The following is an 18488-nucleotide window of genomic DNA, read 5'->3' as shown; positions in this document are numbered from 1 at the left end:
TATTTTAGCGTGTTATTTCAGTTTTACCCTTTTATGGGTTATGCTTGAAGTGTCTCCAATAGACACTCTTTTGAAGATTTCTTGTGCTTTTGTGGAAGACCACCATTTCATTACAGTGTTGGTTGCATAAACGCTAAGCAGTCAAACACATATAAGAAATATGTTAAACATAATAATGAACGATTAAAAATCATGCATACGGATGTTTGAGGACCTTTTTTACCATGTTACATGGGTGAAAAATATTTTGTACGATTACTTACGGTATATGTATCTCTACTTATTATTTGAAAAATCAGAAGTATTTTAGGTTTTGAAGGACTTTAAGAAATAAGTAGAGAAACAAATCGCTTAAGTTATTAAAGTAGTTAGGTCTGATAAAGGTGGCGAATATTATGGACGTTTCTGTTAAATTGTAATCCATAAGACAATGTATTTTATAATATATATTTTATATGTATAAAACAAGATACATATACCTGGAAGATCTACTATGGAAGTTATACATCTTCTTAGACAACTTATTGAGAAAAATAGAGAGAGGAACAAAGATTTGCATATGGTTTTTATTGATTTGGAGAAGGCTTACGATAGAGTACCTAGGGACGTTCTCTGGTGGACAATAATGAAGAAAGGTGTTTCTCTCAAGTACATTAGTATAATTAAAGATATGTATGAAGGAGTAGTAACCAATGTCCGCATTTGTGGAGGGGTGACAACCAATTTTCCTATAACGGTTGGGTTACATCAGGGATCTGCTTTAAGCCCTTTCCTATTTGCTATAGTGATGGATGAGCTTACGAGATCAATTCAAGAAAATGTGCCGTGGTGTATGTTGTTTGCTGATGATATTGTTTTGATTGATAAGTCTAGAGCTGGGGTTAATGCTAAGTTAGAATTATGGAGACAGACATTGGAAGCAAGAGGTTTTAAGTTGAGTAAGAGTAAGACAGAATACATGGAATGTCGATTTAGTAAGCAACGAAATAGAGATGGGAGTGTAGTGAAGCTTGGTGAGCAAGAAATACCGGTGGATGATTCTTTCAAATATTTGGGATCTATCATTCAAAAGTATGGAGAAATTGATGGAGATGTAAATCATAGGATAAAGGTTGGGTGGATGAAATGGAAGAGTGCAACTGGAGTGTTGTGCGATCGTAGAATGCCATTGCGGTTGAAGGGAAAGTTTTATAGGACGACTATTAGGGCCGCTTTACTATATGGTACGGAATGTTGGGCTGCCAAGAGACATCATCTTCAAAAAATGAGTGTAGCTGAGATGCGTATGCTGAGATGGATGTGTGGAAATACAATAAAAGATAAGATTCGGAACGAGGAGATACGTAAGAAGGTAGGCGTTGCACCCATTGAAAATATGATGAGTGAGAATCGTTTACGGTGGTTTGGACATATTCGACGAAGGCCTAATGATGCTCCAGTTAGAAGGATGGAGAAATGGGAAAATATATTAGTTAAAAGAGGTCGGGGTAGGCCTAGGAAGACATGGATGGAGGTGATAGGAAAGGATATGAATGCTTTGAACCTCACCGAGGACATGGCATTGGATAGAAATGAATGGAGGAGAAGGATTCATGTGGAAGACCCAGAATGATTTTCTTTGTTGGTTCATATTGCCGACCCCAATTGTTTTGGGATGAAGGCGTAGTTGTTGTTGTTGTTGTTTGTTTTGTTGTAAAACAAGATACATATACATATATATTTCATATATATGTACATGTATCCATCTACTTATATATATAATATATATTTCTTTCTTATATTAGCTGTAGGGGTATTTTAGTTATTTTACGCATATTCATGTCGTTGAATATGATTGTAATTCTTCCTTTTAATTTTTCTTATTTTTGTAATTTTTTCTTTTTATTTTATCCTTTTTTTATGTATTATTTCTGACTGTGTACAGTGTACAACAGTCAACCACTGACTGTTGTACACAGGTAAGAATAAGAGACGTTGGGCGGACTCCCAATGGCTCTAATTAGAGTTGTTGGGAATCAGCCCAACCGCTCTTATGAGTTGCTAAAGCTTATAAATAAGGGTTGTAAGCCCATTGTAAAGGTAGAATTTCAGCAAGGAGTTGTCTCCTTAAGCTTATAAACACTGTGCATTTATTGCACTTCTTTTGTGGTGTAAAGCTTATAAACAGTATGCATTTATTGCATTTCTTTTGTGGTGTAAAGCTTATAAACACTGTGCATTTATTTTGTGTCTTGAGTATTTGAATTATCAAGTTATTTGAAAACTTGATTGTTTGCAAGGATTCTTCACATGGTATCAGAGCAAGGTTGGAGAAAGAAAGATCGTGTGGATTCTCAATTTTTTGGGTGCCTCGAAAAGCGTGCCCTTGAATTTTTGGTGATTGGAGTGGATCCTCTTGTTCATCCAATATTTTAAAAGACTCTTCTATCAAGAAAGGTCTAAAAATCCTTTGTGGTACGTATTATTTTTCATCATCTCTCCTCTCTAATGGGTGAAAAAGATTCATTTTTCTCTCGGCTTCAAACTCAATGGGTCCAGCTATCACGTTTGGGCCGAAAACATGGAGGATCATATTAAAGGAAAAAGGCTTTGGGGTTATGTCCAAGGCTTGATTCCCGAACCGGAGCCAAAGATAACCTTGATGGAGAAAGGAGAAATAAAAATCCTTGAAGGCGAAGAAAGAGTCAAGGCTCTTGAAGACTACACCAAAAAGCATGAAGAATGGGAGATGAAAAATTTTAAAATCCTCTCATGGATTTTCTCATCCGTAGAAACAAGAATTAACGCCAATATTATCAAGTTTAAGAAGGCTTCTCAAGTGTGGGAGTACCTTGAGAAGATGTACACCTCTAGGGACTTGTCCCATAAATATTACCTCCAAAAAAGGGCGTTAACTCTTCATCAAGGAGAAATGACTATAAGAGAGTATTTGGCCGAACTCTCTTCTATTTGGGATGAGCTTGCTATGCTCGAACCCAAGTGGAGTGGAGAAGCTATAGAGCTTCGTCATAAACAATTGGAAGAAGATAGCTTTTTTAATTTTTTGAATGGGCTTAGGCCTGAATTCGAACAAATCCGGTCTTCTCTTTTATCCGCCTTCACTTCCCCCTCTCTTGAAGATGTAATTACTAAACTAAGTGTGGAAGAGACTCGTATGGGTATAAGCAAGAACAACCCAAGTGTTCTAACTACTACACCTTCCAATAATGTAGAAAATGAAGGAGTTAATGCCGTCTCAAGACCGGGGAGCAACTTAAGGACTTACAAGCCTCCTCACTTCAAGAATCATAACTCAAGTGGTCAAGGAGGGAAGAAGGATTATAGCAAGCTTTTATACCATTTTTGTAAGGAACCGGGGTATATCAAGCCTATTTGCCCAAAGTGGAAAAAGTTACTTGCCATGGCTACTACATCCCAACCTCAAAAGGAAGAGTGCTCGTCATCTTCAAATGGAGCTCTCTCATTGCAACAAATCGTGGATGCACTTCAACCTCTTCTAAAAGGGGCTATTTTCGGAGCCGCCATGTCAACTTCTTCTCCTACTGGTAAGACCTCTTGGCTTTTAGATTCGGGTGCTTCTTTTCACATGACTCCAAGTTTTAGTTCTTTTTTCGAATACTCAAAAAATCGCTCTCCATCTTTTGTTTCAACCGCGGATGAAACATCTCTTGAAGTAAAAGGAATATGAAATTTTGAAAAACAAGGGTTCTTTATTCCAAAAATTAGATTTATACCAAAATTAAACTTAAATTTGCTTTCCATTTCTCAACTCTCGGATCATGGGTGTCATATAAAGTTTTCATCTAACAAATGTTGGATACAGGATCGCCGGTCTGGGAGATTGATTGGGGAAGGCTCTAAGAAGGGCGATCTATACTATATCGATTCTCTTCAAATTCCAAAGAAGCCGTTTTGTAATGTTGTCCAATAAAAGGATATTAATGTGTGGCACAAGAGACTTTAACATCCAAATATTGCAAAAATTTCTCATTTACCTTTTGTTAAAAGTCTATGTAAAAGTGATTTCACTTGTAACGACTGTATTCTTCGGAAAATGAAAAAATTGTCTCTTTGTCAAAGATCTATGTTTACAACAAGACTTTTTGAAATTATCCATTCAGATGTATGGGGACCGACACCCGTCTTATCAAAAGGAGGCTTTGCATATTATGTCATTTTTGTTGACGATTACACGAAATATTATTGGATTTATTTTCTTAAACACAAATATGAAGTTTTCTCAATTTTTAAAACCTATCATATGATGATTAAAAATCAATTTAATGAGAATCTAAAAAAATTTAGAACTGACTCTGGTGGAGAATACCTTTCAAGTGAATTAAAAAATTATCTTGAAAGTCATGGTATTCTTCACCAAAGATCTTGTCTGAAAACCCCTCAACAAAATGGATTAGCCGAAAGGAAGCATAGACATATAATAGAGACAACTTGAACATTACTTGTTTCTCAAAACATCCCAAAAGTTTTTTTGGCTGAAGCGACTTTAGCATCTGTCTATCTTATAAATCGGCTACCTTCTAAAAACTTGAATAATATCTCGCCTTTTGAAAAATTATATACCAAAGAACCCGACTATAGTCGTTTGAGAATTTTCGGTTGTAAATGCTTCATTCTTACTGACAAGAACGACAAGCTTTCACCAAAAGGCATTGCCAATGTTTTTCTTGGATATTCCGAAACCCAAAAAGGGTTTCGTTGTTATGATATTCAGAATGACAAGCTATATGTCTCTAGAAATATGAGTTTTCTGGAAAATGTTAATGGTTTTGAAAGGAGTGAACCCTTTGAAGAAAACATGGATTACTCTTTTTTATTTGAAATGTTAGAACATGATGATGATAGTGATCATAGTGATGACGATTTCATTCGTAATGACGTCAATGACAAAGAAAATGGCTCTTCCCATCCACCTATCTCTCAACATAGAAATGAAGGATCATTGAGAGATCCTATAACATATACCCATAGAGATAGAAACAGTTTTAGGAGTGCAATTGAAAAATTCAGTGAACCTAGTGGGTCCAATTCAACAAATGATGAAAACCTACGAAGATCTGAGAGAAGTAGAAAGATGCCTTGTAAGTTTATTTCATATGATTCGTTTACTCCTAAACATAGAGCATGCCTTAGCACCATTCATTCCTATATAGAACCCAGAAACTTCGAAGAAGCCAAAAAGAATGATGAATGGCTGAAAGCAATGGAATGTGAGCTTTCTGCTCTCAACAGGGCAAAGACTTGGGAGTTCCAAGATCTTCCTAAGGGTAAGAAAACAATAGGGTGTAGATGAGTATTTAAGGTAAAAACTAAGAGCGATGGATCTTTTGAGAGATATAAGGCTCGATTAGTTGCAAAGGGATATAGTTAAAGAATATGAGATTGACTATGAAGAAACTTTTGCCCCTGTGGCCCGAATGGTTATTGTTCGATGTCTCATTACCGTTGCCTCAATCAACAAATGCAACATCTATCAAATGGATGTTAAAAATGCCTTCCTAAATGGTGATCTGAATGAAGAGGTATATATGGAATCATGGATGCTCCATCAGCAATGGAGACTCTCAAAGGGAAAGTGCTCCGCCTTCGAAAAACACTTTATGGTTTAAAACAAGCTCTCAAGGTTTGGTACGATAGATTTAACTCCGTAATGTTAGAAAATAGTTTTTCTTCCTATTTCACTGACACTGCCTTATTTGTTAGAAAAACCAATGTAGGGATTGTCATTCTGCTCTTATGTGTGGATGATATGCTTATAACCAGAAGTGATTCTAAAGGGGTTAAAAGCATAAAATCAATTTTGAAGGATAGTTTTAAAATGTCTTATTTGGGATTTCTAACTTATTTTTTGGGTACTGGAGTAGCATACTCTCATAGAGGGTATTTTTTATCTCAAACTAAGTTTGCCTTTGAGATTATTGACAGGTCAGGTATTACGGATGATAAGGTTTGTGAAACTCCTGCTATAGTAGGAGCCAAAATGAAGATTGATGATGGTATTCATCTCTCCGCTCCCACCCCCTACAGACAACTTGTGGGATCTTTGATGTATCTGAGTATTACTAGACCAGATATCTCTCATGCAGTTCATACTCCAAGTCAGTTCCAACATGCACCAACATCAGTTCACATGAGTGTCATCTTGCGGATTGTGAGATACATAAAGGGCACACTAAACAAGAGAGTTTTCTTATCCTCTTCTTTTGAATTAAAATTAATTGCTTATACTGACTCTGACTGGGGAGGCGACCCAAATAACCGTCACTCCACCACTGGTTTTTGTGTGTTTTTAGGAGACTCGTTGATTTCATGGAGATGTAAGAAGCAACAAAAAGTGTCTCTATCCTCAACATAAGCTGAATATTGTGTCATGACGACTACTACCATGGAGATTGTATGGATTCATCAGCTACTAGAAGATATGAGGATTAATGTAGAAGAGCCCACCAAGCTCTGCTGTGATAACAAGAGTGCAATTTATATTGCAAAAAACCACATATTTCATGAGCGGACCAAACACATCAAGATGAACTGTCACTATGTCCGAGAAACATATCTGAAAGGAGTCATAGATCTTCCATATGTAACTTCAGAATATCAGCTAGCAGATTTCTTCACCAAATCGTTATGCTCTCCGCGATTCAACTTCCTTCTTGGCAAACTTTCGGTCATTATGCCCTAAGTTTGAGGGGGGGTGTTAAATTGTAATCCATAAGACAATGTATTTTATAATATATATTTTATATGTATAAAAGAAGATACATATACATATATATTTCATATATATGTACATGTATCCATCTACTTATATATATATATATAATATTTCTTTCTTGTATTAGCTGTAGGGGTATTTTAGTTATTTTACGCGCATTCATGTCATTGAATATAATTGTAATTCTTCCTTTTAATTTTTCTTATTTTTGTAACTTTTTCTTTTTATTTTATCCTTTTTTTATGTACTATTTTTGTACACAGCCAGTAGCTGACTGTGTACAGTGTACAATAGTCAGTAGCTGACTGTGTACAGTGTACAATAGTCAGCCACTGACTGTTGTACATAGGTAAGAATAAGAAACACTGGGTTGACTCCCAATGACTCTAATTAGAGCTGTTGGGAATCAGCCCAACAACTCTTATGAGTTGCTAAAGCTTATAAATAAGGGTTGTAAGCCCATTATAAAGGTAGAATTTCAGTAAGGAGTTGTCTCCTTAAGCTTATAAACACTGTGCATTTATTGCACTTCTTTTGTGGTGTAAAGCTTATAAACACTGTGCATTTATTGCATTTCTCTTGTGGTGTAAAGCTTATAAACACTGTGCATTTATTTTGTGTCTTGAGTATTTGAATTATCAAGTTATTTGAAAACTTGATTGTTTGCAAGGATTCTTCACACAGTTTCATTGAGATGGGATACAAGTAAGGGCCATTAGCGTGGTTTTTAAAAGAAGAAGGTATTGTACTTCAATATTCTATGCTTGGTATTGCTTATCAGAATGGTGTAGTTGAAATAATAAATCGTACGCTTAAGAAAATGGTTCGAGCGATGTTGAATCACTCTTAGGACAACAATGCATATTTTGAATAAGGTTCTTACGAACGCTATCTAAAAGACTTTTTACGAGTTATAGACTAGTAGGAAACCTTCTTTATCATATATGCGCATACAGGGATGTCCAACTGAAGTTAAATTGTATAACCCACGTATAAATTTTTTTTATCCTAGGACGACTAGTGAATTTTTTATTGGTTATCCAGAAAGATCAAAGGGCTTTAGGTTTTATTGTCCATCTCATACACCACAAATAGTGAAAACAGATAAAACCAGATTTCTTGAAAATAGTTTTATTGGGATAGATGCATCTCAAAGTTCGAATTTGAGGAAATGCAGGATTCAGGTTCCACACCTGCGAAGGATAAAGGCCAAATTTTTCTTATCATTGTTCTTTTGGATAATGCTAGGGAAAATCCAGTCATTGAACATCAATCCCAATTAGAATAAGTTATTGATGAGGATATACAACAACAACAATAATAGAATACAAAGGTTCATTTTGAATTACTTGTAGCACCTGTATGAAGGTCTACGAAGACTAAAAAAATTGGTATACATTCAGACTATGTGATATATTTGCAAGAGCCCAATGATTTCATAGATATTGATGATGATTCCTTCACCTTTGCAGAAGTCATTGAAAGTGATAGATCGATATATTAGATCAATGTCATTAAAGAAGAACTTGACTCTATGGCAAAGAACCAAGTGTGGGATCTTGTACCTCAACCTGATAGAGCAAGACCTGTTGGTTGTAAGTGGGTCTTCAAGACCAAGACAGACTTTAAAGGGCACGTAGAGAGATATAAAGGTAGGCTCGTTGCAAAGGGTTTCACACAAATAGAAGATATTGATTATAATGAAACTTTTTCTCCTGTCTCAACTAAGGAATTATTGAGAATAATCATGGTCCTCGTAGCTCATTTTGATTTAGAGCTAAATCAAATGGATGCGAAAACTGCTTTCTTGAATGGGGATTTGAAAGCTGAGGCATATATGCAACAACCTCCTAGTTTCAATGTATATAACTCGAATCATTTAGTTTGCAAATTGAAAAATTCAATATATGAACTTAAACAAGCCCCTCGCGAGTGATATAAAAAGTTCAATGAGGTAATTATGAACTTTGAATTCACTGAAAACATTGTTGATCAATGCATATACCTTAAGGCTAGTGGTAGTAAGTTCATAATTCTAGTTTTATATGTTGATGATATTCTTCTTGCAACTAATCATTTGAGCATACTACATGAGACAAAATATTTTCTTTCCTCTTATTTTGACATGAAAGACATGAGTGAGGCCTCACATATCTTTGGAATTGAGATTTATTATGATAGAACTAAGGGTCTCCTTGGTCTCTTTTAAAAATCCTATATCCTTAAGGTTCTTAAAAGATATAGAATGGAGAATTGTTCTCCTAGTTCGACACCCATAGTGAAAGGGAATAAATTAAGTCTAAAGGATTGTCCTTAAGATGATAACGAAAAGACTTAGATGGCATTTGTCCCATGTGCTTCAGCGGTTGGGAGTTTACAGTACGTGCAGACCTGCACTCGACCAGATACTGTATTTGTTGTGAGAATGCTTGGTAGATATCAGTCTAATCCAGGCATTGCACACTGGAAGGCAGCGAAGAATGTCATGCGTTATTTGCAAGGAACGAAGACCTACAGAAAAGTTGACCACCTAGAGGTCATTTGGTACTCTGATGCAGACTCGGTAGGATGTATCGACAGTAGAAAGTCTACTATTAGATACATTTTCCTATTAGCATGTGGTGTCATCTCATGGAAAAGCGAAAAACAGTTTACAACTGCAACTCATACCATGGAGGCAAAATTCATTGCTCTATACAAGACTTCATCTCAGGCCATTTGGATAAGAAACTTCATTATGAGTCTTGGTATTGTGGACTCTATTGAGAGATCATTAAAGATCTGTGATGATGAAATTGTTGTATCCTTCTCGAATAACAACAAGAGTTCAACATCGTGTCGACACATGAAGTTAAAATACTTTTTTGTTAAAGAAATGATTGAGAATCATTTAGTGTTTTTTAATACAATCGGTACGAAGAAAATGACTGCAGATTCCCTTACTAAAGGGCTAGCACCGAGATTATATTCTCAACATACAAAGGGGATGGGTATTTTTTATTTCTTCTAATGTATAACAATACATTATGGTTATATGTGATCACATTTGTGAAACTAAATTGATTCTTTATGGCTTTGTATATTGTTGATTCTACATAAAAGATCTCTCGTTTAGGTAAAGAGAATAGTATAATAACAATGTTAAAGGACCAATGAAATGTCTTAGAGACCAACCTATTTATAAAAGTAACATATTAAAACACTAAAAATGAATTATATTGTAGTACATGAAAATATGACATTTCATAAAAAAGTGTTGATCTCCATTATTCGTATGATTCATTCTTGTGATAAAGAATATCATGTGAACCCTCATAGAAATTGAATCAAAATAACAGAAAACATTGATGTAGTGTTCTTTCATGTCAATGGCTCAAGTAGGAGAATGTTGGAATATGGATAAGATCCAACCTTATCTGACCCGATTTGACATGGGCACATCATGGGGTGAAGCAGGAGTTATAGGGCAGTTTTTGCAACTGCCCATCGATAGGCTCAGGAGAACACCGAGCACCCGTATGTGAAAGAAGAAGATACACCTTGGTTATCCTCATCATGCAACCATGCCCCTTCTTATAGGGTTCTGAAAGAAGCCTGTAGTGGGGGGCTATAATGGGTGGTTACCACTATCAGTGGTTGCCATGCATGGGCAGTTGCTACAACTGCCCTGTAATTCCCACTTCACCCCATGATGTACCCATGTCAAACCAGGTCACATCAGGTTGGATCTGATCCAGATTCCAACAAGACCTTGATAGCAAAATTTGTGTTGATTTTGTTGCCAATTAAACGTGCAAAATTATAATTTTCTTTGATATAAGTCTGAAAATATTTTTGTAATTCTTTATGTGAATGGGAAGACTGTTTGAGAATGATTGAAACAGTTAGGAAGATGCATGTGTGGATTTGTTCAAATATTGCATGCTTAATATTCACTAGTACGAGATTTTGGGAGATGATCAAGTCACCGACCTATTTACCAAGCCTTTACCTAGTACGAGATTTTGGGATCTTAAAGGCAAACTGTCCATGGTCATTTGCAACTCATGTACAGTTTGAAGGGGCATGTTAGAAGAGTCATTTTTGTATAATAAGGGGTATTTGTGTCATTTGTGTGTATCATTTAAGATTGGGTATTGTATTAATGTGTAAGGGGCATTTTTGTACTTCAAGTTATACCCTAATATATAATGAAAGGACGTCCCTAGAGGTGGGTACTAATACTATCCATATTCTCCCATCTCTCTCTTTCTCCTTCTTTTCCTTGCTTGGACTGCAAGGCACAAATCCCAAGGTAGATTTCTGTCAGAGCTGTCACTTTCAACTGCATTTTCACACGGATGTAGTTGACAACTCCATCCTCATCTTCTGTTTTCTTCTCCAGTTCCATCACCCCTCTCATCTCCAGATCACCTGAGATTTTGCATAGCCTGACTCTCACATGCACAATAGGATGCCATGAGGAAGAGTACCACTCAAAATCCATGGACGACTGTCAACAATGATCCCTGTACGTGTATTGCTCAGTGAATTCCTTGTCTTGTCTTGACCTCCAGTAAGTTTGAGTCAGCATCCATGGAGTTTTCTCTTCATGAGCCAATCAGGTGTAACTGTTGTCATTTGTTGTATTCCATCAGTTCGGAGGGGAAAAGCTGATAAGTCGATTTGTTCCACTCAATTGAAGGAATCTTGAACCTTTGTGAATGAGTCAACTACTAATACACCATTCTAATTGGAAATTATTTGCTTTCAAAGGTTTAGTTGAACGGTTAGAGTCAATTTTCTGTTGCTTTATTCCGATTGAGAGTCAAACCAGACATGTATTTCTTGGATCCAAGTAGAGGATAAGTTAGAGCAGAATACCATCATGTGGACCTCTATATGTTGTAATGATATGGTGCTCCTGGAGCACCTACTCCCAACTAATAGAAGCTTTACATTTTCAAAATTTTCAAGTTTTTTTGTTGATCGGACCCTATAGATATGATCTACAATAATTATTTAGTAGAACACAAGTTTTGGTTCATGTGATTATGGCATATGGCATACATGTAGGCTTTTTAAGATCTTCAAAAACATGCAGGCTTTTTAAGATCTTCAAAAAACAAGGGCTCACAATGTACCAAAATTTTATTACTTAAAAAAATCTATTTTTATATCCCAAAAACGTGATCCAAAACATGATTCCTATCAAATAAACTATGTTAAGTACATCTATCAGGTCTGATTGAGAAGATGCAACCTACAATTATGATATCTAGTAGGTGCTTCTGGAGCACCATATATATATATATATATATATATATATATATATATATATATATATATATATATATAGAGAGAGAGAGAGAGAGAGAGAGAGAGAGAACCCCAAAAGCTATGTCACATGGGTGCGGGTGCAAAGCAATTTAAAAAATTTTGGACACAGAGACACGGCTATATATATAACAATAATAAAATTGTAAATTTTAAAGCAAAAATAAAAAAGTAATTCTATTGAAGTAACAACAGAAACTTACCAAAATATAACACATAAAGAAGGAGGAAGACGATCGAAGATCGACTTTTTTTAGTTTTTATACGTCTTTTGCCCTAAAAATAGACAAAAATAGACTCGGTCAAAGTTGACCGAGTCCAAAATGTGGACGGACTCAGCCCCAGTGCATTGACCGAGTCCGACACTTAGTTGACCGTGTCCGCACCCGTGTCGGGTACGGTCGGCGAGGGTGCGTCGACCTTTTAGCCAAGTTCGTGTGACTTAGCCCAAAACGAATGTAGCTCCAGTACTAATGAGAAATCTTGTATGAGAGCATCAAAAAGTATATGATGTTACCAGTAACTGGTTAATATGCATAAACAATGGTACCTGGTGTGGTTTTCTAGTGAAAAATAAGTAAATGCATTTGAAATTCATATCCTTATTAGACTTGTACAAAAAGTTTTGGAGAATTCCTGCTCAATCTCTTTTTCAGTAGAAAATGACAAATTAGTGCTTGAAAATCCTTTGAGAAAAGGAAAGTGGCTAAAAGTTTTAGGAAAGGAAAAGTATAAGAAACTAAAATATGTTTCTTAACTAAAAGTAAAATACTGAAGAAACATAAAATATATCTTCTCAAATGAATGCTTATGTTGTCTAAAACACATTTTCAATGTTTCAATGTGTTTGAGATAGCTAAATGACATGGTATAAAATGGAAAGAACAGAGAGGAAAAGAAAATGAGTAGGAAGTTGCACTTTCAGAACAATACCCACCAACAGAGTGAGTTGTGGTTGAAGGAAATTAATTTAGGCTCTGTTTGGGAGTGGGAGATGGGAGGAGATGAGAGTGAAGATGGTATATAATGAGGGTGTAATTAATACCACCTACCTTCACAGGTGTTTGGGAACACTGTTTTGGGAGATGAGAATGATGTTGGTAGGGGAGATGGGTCATTTTCAACTACAGCCTCACAAGGATGTCGTTGACAACTCCAGCCGCATCTCTCATTTTCATCTCCACTCCCATCACCCCTCTCATCTCCTCTCCAACACTGGCTCCCAAACAGAGCCTTATTGGGTTTGCAGGTACATGCTGATGGTTTTGGCAGTTGTCTGGTTAATGCCTTTTTTCTAAGCGAGTCTTGGACTGACAGCATTCGTTTGATGTCTTTTCTGTTTATTATCAGTAACTCTGACAAGGATTTGGGATGTAATGCAAAAATATCTTAAAATAATATTTACACTTTCTATCTTTTGTTGCTGAAACTATAATTTTCTTAATTTTGGGATGGATGGCTTTTCAGATTTTGCAATCTAGGTACTTTCCTTTTCTTTCAGTGTATTTTTCATCACTCTAGAAGCAAGAATCTGTTGCTTTCTTTGTTAATGACAGCTTTGTTAGTGAAGTTGCTGCGTAATTATGATCCTATAATGTTACAGTGCACATACAAGGGTTAAAATTGGCCAAGGAGTCAGAATGGGGTGGGAGAGAAGACGGAAGTGGCTCTTATTGCAAGAGTCTTGCTGCCTTGCATGGCAGAACGCAGTAGCAGATGCTTCAAGAAGGGGTTTTGCTCTCGAAGATGAGCTACAATGGGATTCCTATGATGTCTTAAACAAACAACTGAAGGTGGAGTGGCTGGAGAGCATTGAACAGAGAAAACTAATGCCCAGGCCACACGGTGGAAAAAGAGCTCCAAAATCTCCTGAGCAGCGGCGGAAAATCTCTCAAGCCATTTCTGCAAAATGGTCTGATCCTGTAAGGATGCCTTAAAGATGCATTTCATTTGGTCTTTTTGATGTAGTCTTGGGATGCACTCTCTGTAGTGAGAAAAGGTCACCCAAACGTGAATCTCACACACACAGGAATGTCATTGTTCATTTTATCACATAGTTTGATGTCCTACTCCATCTTTCTCATAGTGGGATTCATTTGTGGAATTTTGTTCCCTTGCAGGGATATCGAGAACGTGTTTGCTCTGCATTGGCTAAATTTCATGGTATACCCCCTGAAGTAGAAAGAAAACCAAGGAGAAGGCCTCTTGGTGAATCACCAGGTGTCAAAAGAGACCGTGTAAACAAGAAAGCAGCTGTAAAGATTGATAGAGAGGCACGTTTGGTTAGTCATCCATTGAATGCTGCACCGGTCAAGAAGAAAATACGCCGACCTTCTTTTAAAGACCCACTGGTCAGTAGCAAGCTGGAAATGATAAAGAACATTAGGGAAGAGAGGGCTGCCATGGAGATTAAGAAAAGGGAAGCTGTTCAAAGGGCAAAGTACGACTTTTCTCCCTTCCCTTTAGCTATGTCTTTCTTGCTATCCCCTACATTGAGCGGATTCTCAACTGCATATGCAACTAGGAGAACATGACTATCTGATTTTATATTGTTCAAAAGTAAATATATATATATATATATATATATATTTCTTTTTTTTTTAGAATCTTGCCTAGTCAAAATAGCGTATGTTCTGCCTTTCTAGTTGGGTCTGTGAGTCTTTTGAATGCAAACTTTGGAGGGTATCTTTTGGAGGGACTATCATAACACAAATAATTTCCATGGGATTTCTCACTATTGTTTTTTCTTGGCTAGGTTGCTGATTGCAGAAGCTGAGAAGGCTGCAAAGGCCCTTGAGGTAGCTGCCATGACAAACCCACTTGTCCGAGCTTCACTTTCCCAGACAAGGAAGCTCATTGCTGAAGCTACTCGGTCCATTGAAAGCATAGAGGGCGAAAGTTTTACAGCTGCAGACAGCCTAGATACCAGTTCCACCTTTGTCAATTCAGATCAAGAAAATTTTGTGAAGATCAGTGATAATACCGAATTCAATGGCCAAAGTCCAAACGGGAAGGCCATCAATGGCATACACCATTCTTCACTGATTAACAATAATCATGAAGACTTTGATTTCACCAAGTTTGCATTGCAGAACTTACTGAAGTCTGGAGCTCCTGTAAACAAAGTTGGCTACAGTCAAGGTAATTCAGAAGTCAAGGTTGATGGCCTGAGACAGCAGTTAAGCATCTCTTTGAGCTCTCCTGACGAACATGATAGTTCTGGAGCACATGTGAAAATCATAATAGAGAATGGTATGAAAGCTGAACAACGTGCTCCATTGGAAGAAATGATTCAGAATTCATATCCTAAAACTGCAACTAAGAAGCAGTGGGTTTGTGGGAAGTTGGTCGAAGTGGAGAGTACATAGAATAAATTAGTAGTTTCTTTAGAGGTTTTTTGGTAGCTGGAACCGATTGTGCTTCATCATTTCCAAACCGGTCCAGTTGATCGAATGTCTCTGTTTTATGCAGAAAAGAAGCTACGCCAAACGAGTGTGCAGTTTCTAAGTGGTAGTTAATAATATACGTGTATTCACCTTTGTTTACTAAGGTAGGTTAGACCCCTCAAGAAAAAAATCATAAATCGTCAATGCTGCAAATGTCTACATGAAGAGCTGTAACTGAGTGATCGCATTCCTATAGAAGTGCAGTTTATTGGCTTCCATGATATTCTCTGTGTGTGTGTGTGTGTGTGTGTGTGTGTGTGTGTGTGTGTGTCACGCACGTGTCAAAAAAATACCTGTTGGATAAATTGCACGGCTAGTATTTATCAAAGTGAAATAAAGGATTCTTAATTCTGATACAAGCAAAATTGGTTACAAAACCTTTATCAGAATGATTAAACTGCATATTCCATCCTTTTGTTTGTCGTTGAGTTTCACGTTTGTGCAAGTCAGGGTAATGGAACTAAACGTGTAGGTCTCTTACAAAACAGAATGACCTTGCTATGATCCATGATTCTTTACTTTTATGATTTTGGCAGAACGCTTCAGCTTTATGATGTTGCAAACCTGTTACCATTAAGTTGTCCAAGAGAACATCCCAAACATCATCAGTAACATGATTCTTTTTTCTTCTTTTTTGTTTTATGGTATTAGTACCCTAGAGTTTCTATGCTCTAATAGCTCCTTTGATGACTCATAGTTGGCCTTGGAGAGAGAGTATGATGTTGCATAACTATGTAAATCAGGAATTAACATTCAGAATGACTTTTTTTTTTTGGCAAAGCTGGGAGATAACCTTCATTCTTCCAACCTGAGACCCCTCGATTATAGTAGTGTGACCTAACCATCCAGCTATCTCATCCAACCCATGCTTACGACTTCATATCACATTGTCCTGAATGGATATTAAAAAGCTATCTCACCTTTATGCTAAATCTCATCAGAGCAGCAAGTTTTGATTTCTTTCCATTTTACAGCCATGACATCATTCACATCACATTGTCATGAATGGACTGGCTTCCACAGATCATCTTTGAACACCCAACAATTTCTTTCATGTCATCTGCTATGAGTTAACCCAGTCATTGTGGAGCTAAATCCTCTACTGTAACCGGCAACTGGCGCCAAAGCCACGTCCTGGTTGCTAGTCAGATTAAGCAACTTCCATTGTCCCCCTAAGCCAAGTTGGTTCAGGTTTTTCTTAGTATTGAGTTGATCAGTCTTTGTTTTCTGAATCCACGCTTTGCTTTTCAAACTGGTATGCTCAAACTCATGGTTGTAAACCAATTGTTTATTTTCTTTCCTTTGCTTATTCTAATCAAAGCTGTCTTCCAAGGCACATGAATGAATTTGACCATGCAAAGTTTTTCGTCATTTCTATATTCAAAGATACCTTGCATTTCATGGCCAGGTCTTTTTGAAGATTACCAACCAGTTTTCATTGTCATCGCCACATGCGTGGTCCACTTCCATCTAAAATTAAAGAAAATGAAGCCGTCCATCTACTCTAGGGCTTTGTCAAAGTCTTATATGTGGGAACCGTGGCCAGTATAGTATAATATTGATGATTTGATCATTGGAACAATGTCCAGCTCAAATTGAGCTAGAGGAATGAGGTCTAATGAGATAGCTGAATAGTTAAGTCAAAGTCAAACCATACTTACTGTAACCTTCTGGATACATGGGGAAACAAGCTTCATAAACGAGAAACTCCTGGCTTTCCTTGAAAGGAGGGAAGCTTTGGAAAACATGCTTCTGAAATATGAGAAACTTTATTCTTTTTAGTAGGAAGCTCGCTTCCACCTCAAATCGTTTCTCTTTTGTTTCCTTAATATTTCTCACTTTGTGCCACTTCCCCCTCTCTTTCTCTTAACTTCTTACGTTTTTTATGACAAGCTTACATGTTGGTTTTATTTGGTTTTATACTCGTGTTTATATCATTTCTTATTTACTTTTGGTTGTGCTTCATATTGTTTTATATGTGTTTTCTTTTCATTTTTCATGTGCTTGTATAATCGCTTCACAACCGTATCCTGCTTTTCCCTTTATACTATTTTTAAGCACTTCCCTGCACGCTTTCACTTCACATGTCGCTTCTTTTATCCATTTTATTTCCTGGTAACTGAGTCAAACTATCATGACCGAGGGGTCTTTGATTTGAATCCTTTAAGAGTTATCCTCAGGTTTTGTTAGGAAACGACTCAATAGCCTATCAATAGATCGCGTACTATTGATAGATAGAAGAAACAAAAAATGAAAAAAAAGAGAAAGAAATCAATCACACAAATAACAAAGATTTTAAGTGGCACACACTCACAGTTACAAAATAAGGATTGGCCTTTTTAAATACAAGAAGTCTAGGGCAACCTTTAAATACAAGTTTGATCCATGAAAATTAAGGATTTATATCAACGTAGAATTCGGGCTCTACACTCCTCCAACAGTTGTCTAAAAAAAAAAAACTAGAGAAATGAAATTTTTTAATTTAAGGATCACTTAAGGCCGGTTTGTTTCATTCAAAATGACAAAAAAAAAATCATTGCATATAAGAATAAAAAATTTCACACAAAGTGAATCAAAGTATTAGGCCTCGGTTGTTTTATGTAACTTACATGGGAAAGTGTTGAGACAACCCTGATATTATCATTTTTCACCATGAATGAAACAAACATTAAATCATCATGGTAAGAAAGTGTCAGCAGAAGTGGAGCTCAACTTTTTCACCACCTACAACTTTTTATGTGTAAATCCATCGATACCTCCCCCTAATAAAAACTTTCATATGTAAAGCTTTCAACATGAGTTGAGCTAGCAGGATTTTAAAAATATGTGTCTATTCTCATGTAAAGCCTTTGCTTTACATGGGAATGAAACAATAGAGGCCTTAAAGCAAGTGTGTTTTTCATATGAAAATGCAACCATACCTCCCCCGGGAAAGTACTTTTTTCACCACTTCCAAATTGTGTAAGTTTAAGCCTTTAGTTCCAAAATAGCAC

The 18488-nt window shown here is 36.5% G+C and overlaps 1 protein-coding gene across 1 annotated transcript in view; it reads left to right on the top strand.

Moving 5' to 3' along the window:
- LOC149827521 (uncharacterized) overlaps positions 1 to 15710 on the top strand; it is a 37346-nt gene extending 21636 nt beyond the window's left edge. The window contains exons 5-7 of the mRNA XM_090019439.1: positions 13653 to 13971; positions 14170 to 14489; positions 14805 to 15710. Coding sequence (XP_089875565.1) covers positions 13653 to 13971; positions 14170 to 14489; positions 14805 to 15417 — 1252 coding nt within the window. The 3' untranslated portion in view covers positions 15418 to 15710. The remainder of the gene's footprint in view (positions 1 to 13652; positions 13972 to 14169; positions 14490 to 14804) is intronic.
- Positions 15711 to 18488: the final 2778 nt, after the last annotated feature.

Source organism: Nuphar pumila, chromosome 10, assembly GCF_984573655.1.
Source record: "Nuphar pumila chromosome 10, dmNupPumi1.hap1.1, whole genome shotgun sequence".
Taxonomy (NCBI): domain Eukaryota; kingdom Viridiplantae; phylum Streptophyta; class Magnoliopsida; order Nymphaeales; family Nymphaeaceae; genus Nuphar; species Nuphar pumila.
This window is presented reverse-complemented; position numbering and strand designations above follow the sequence as displayed.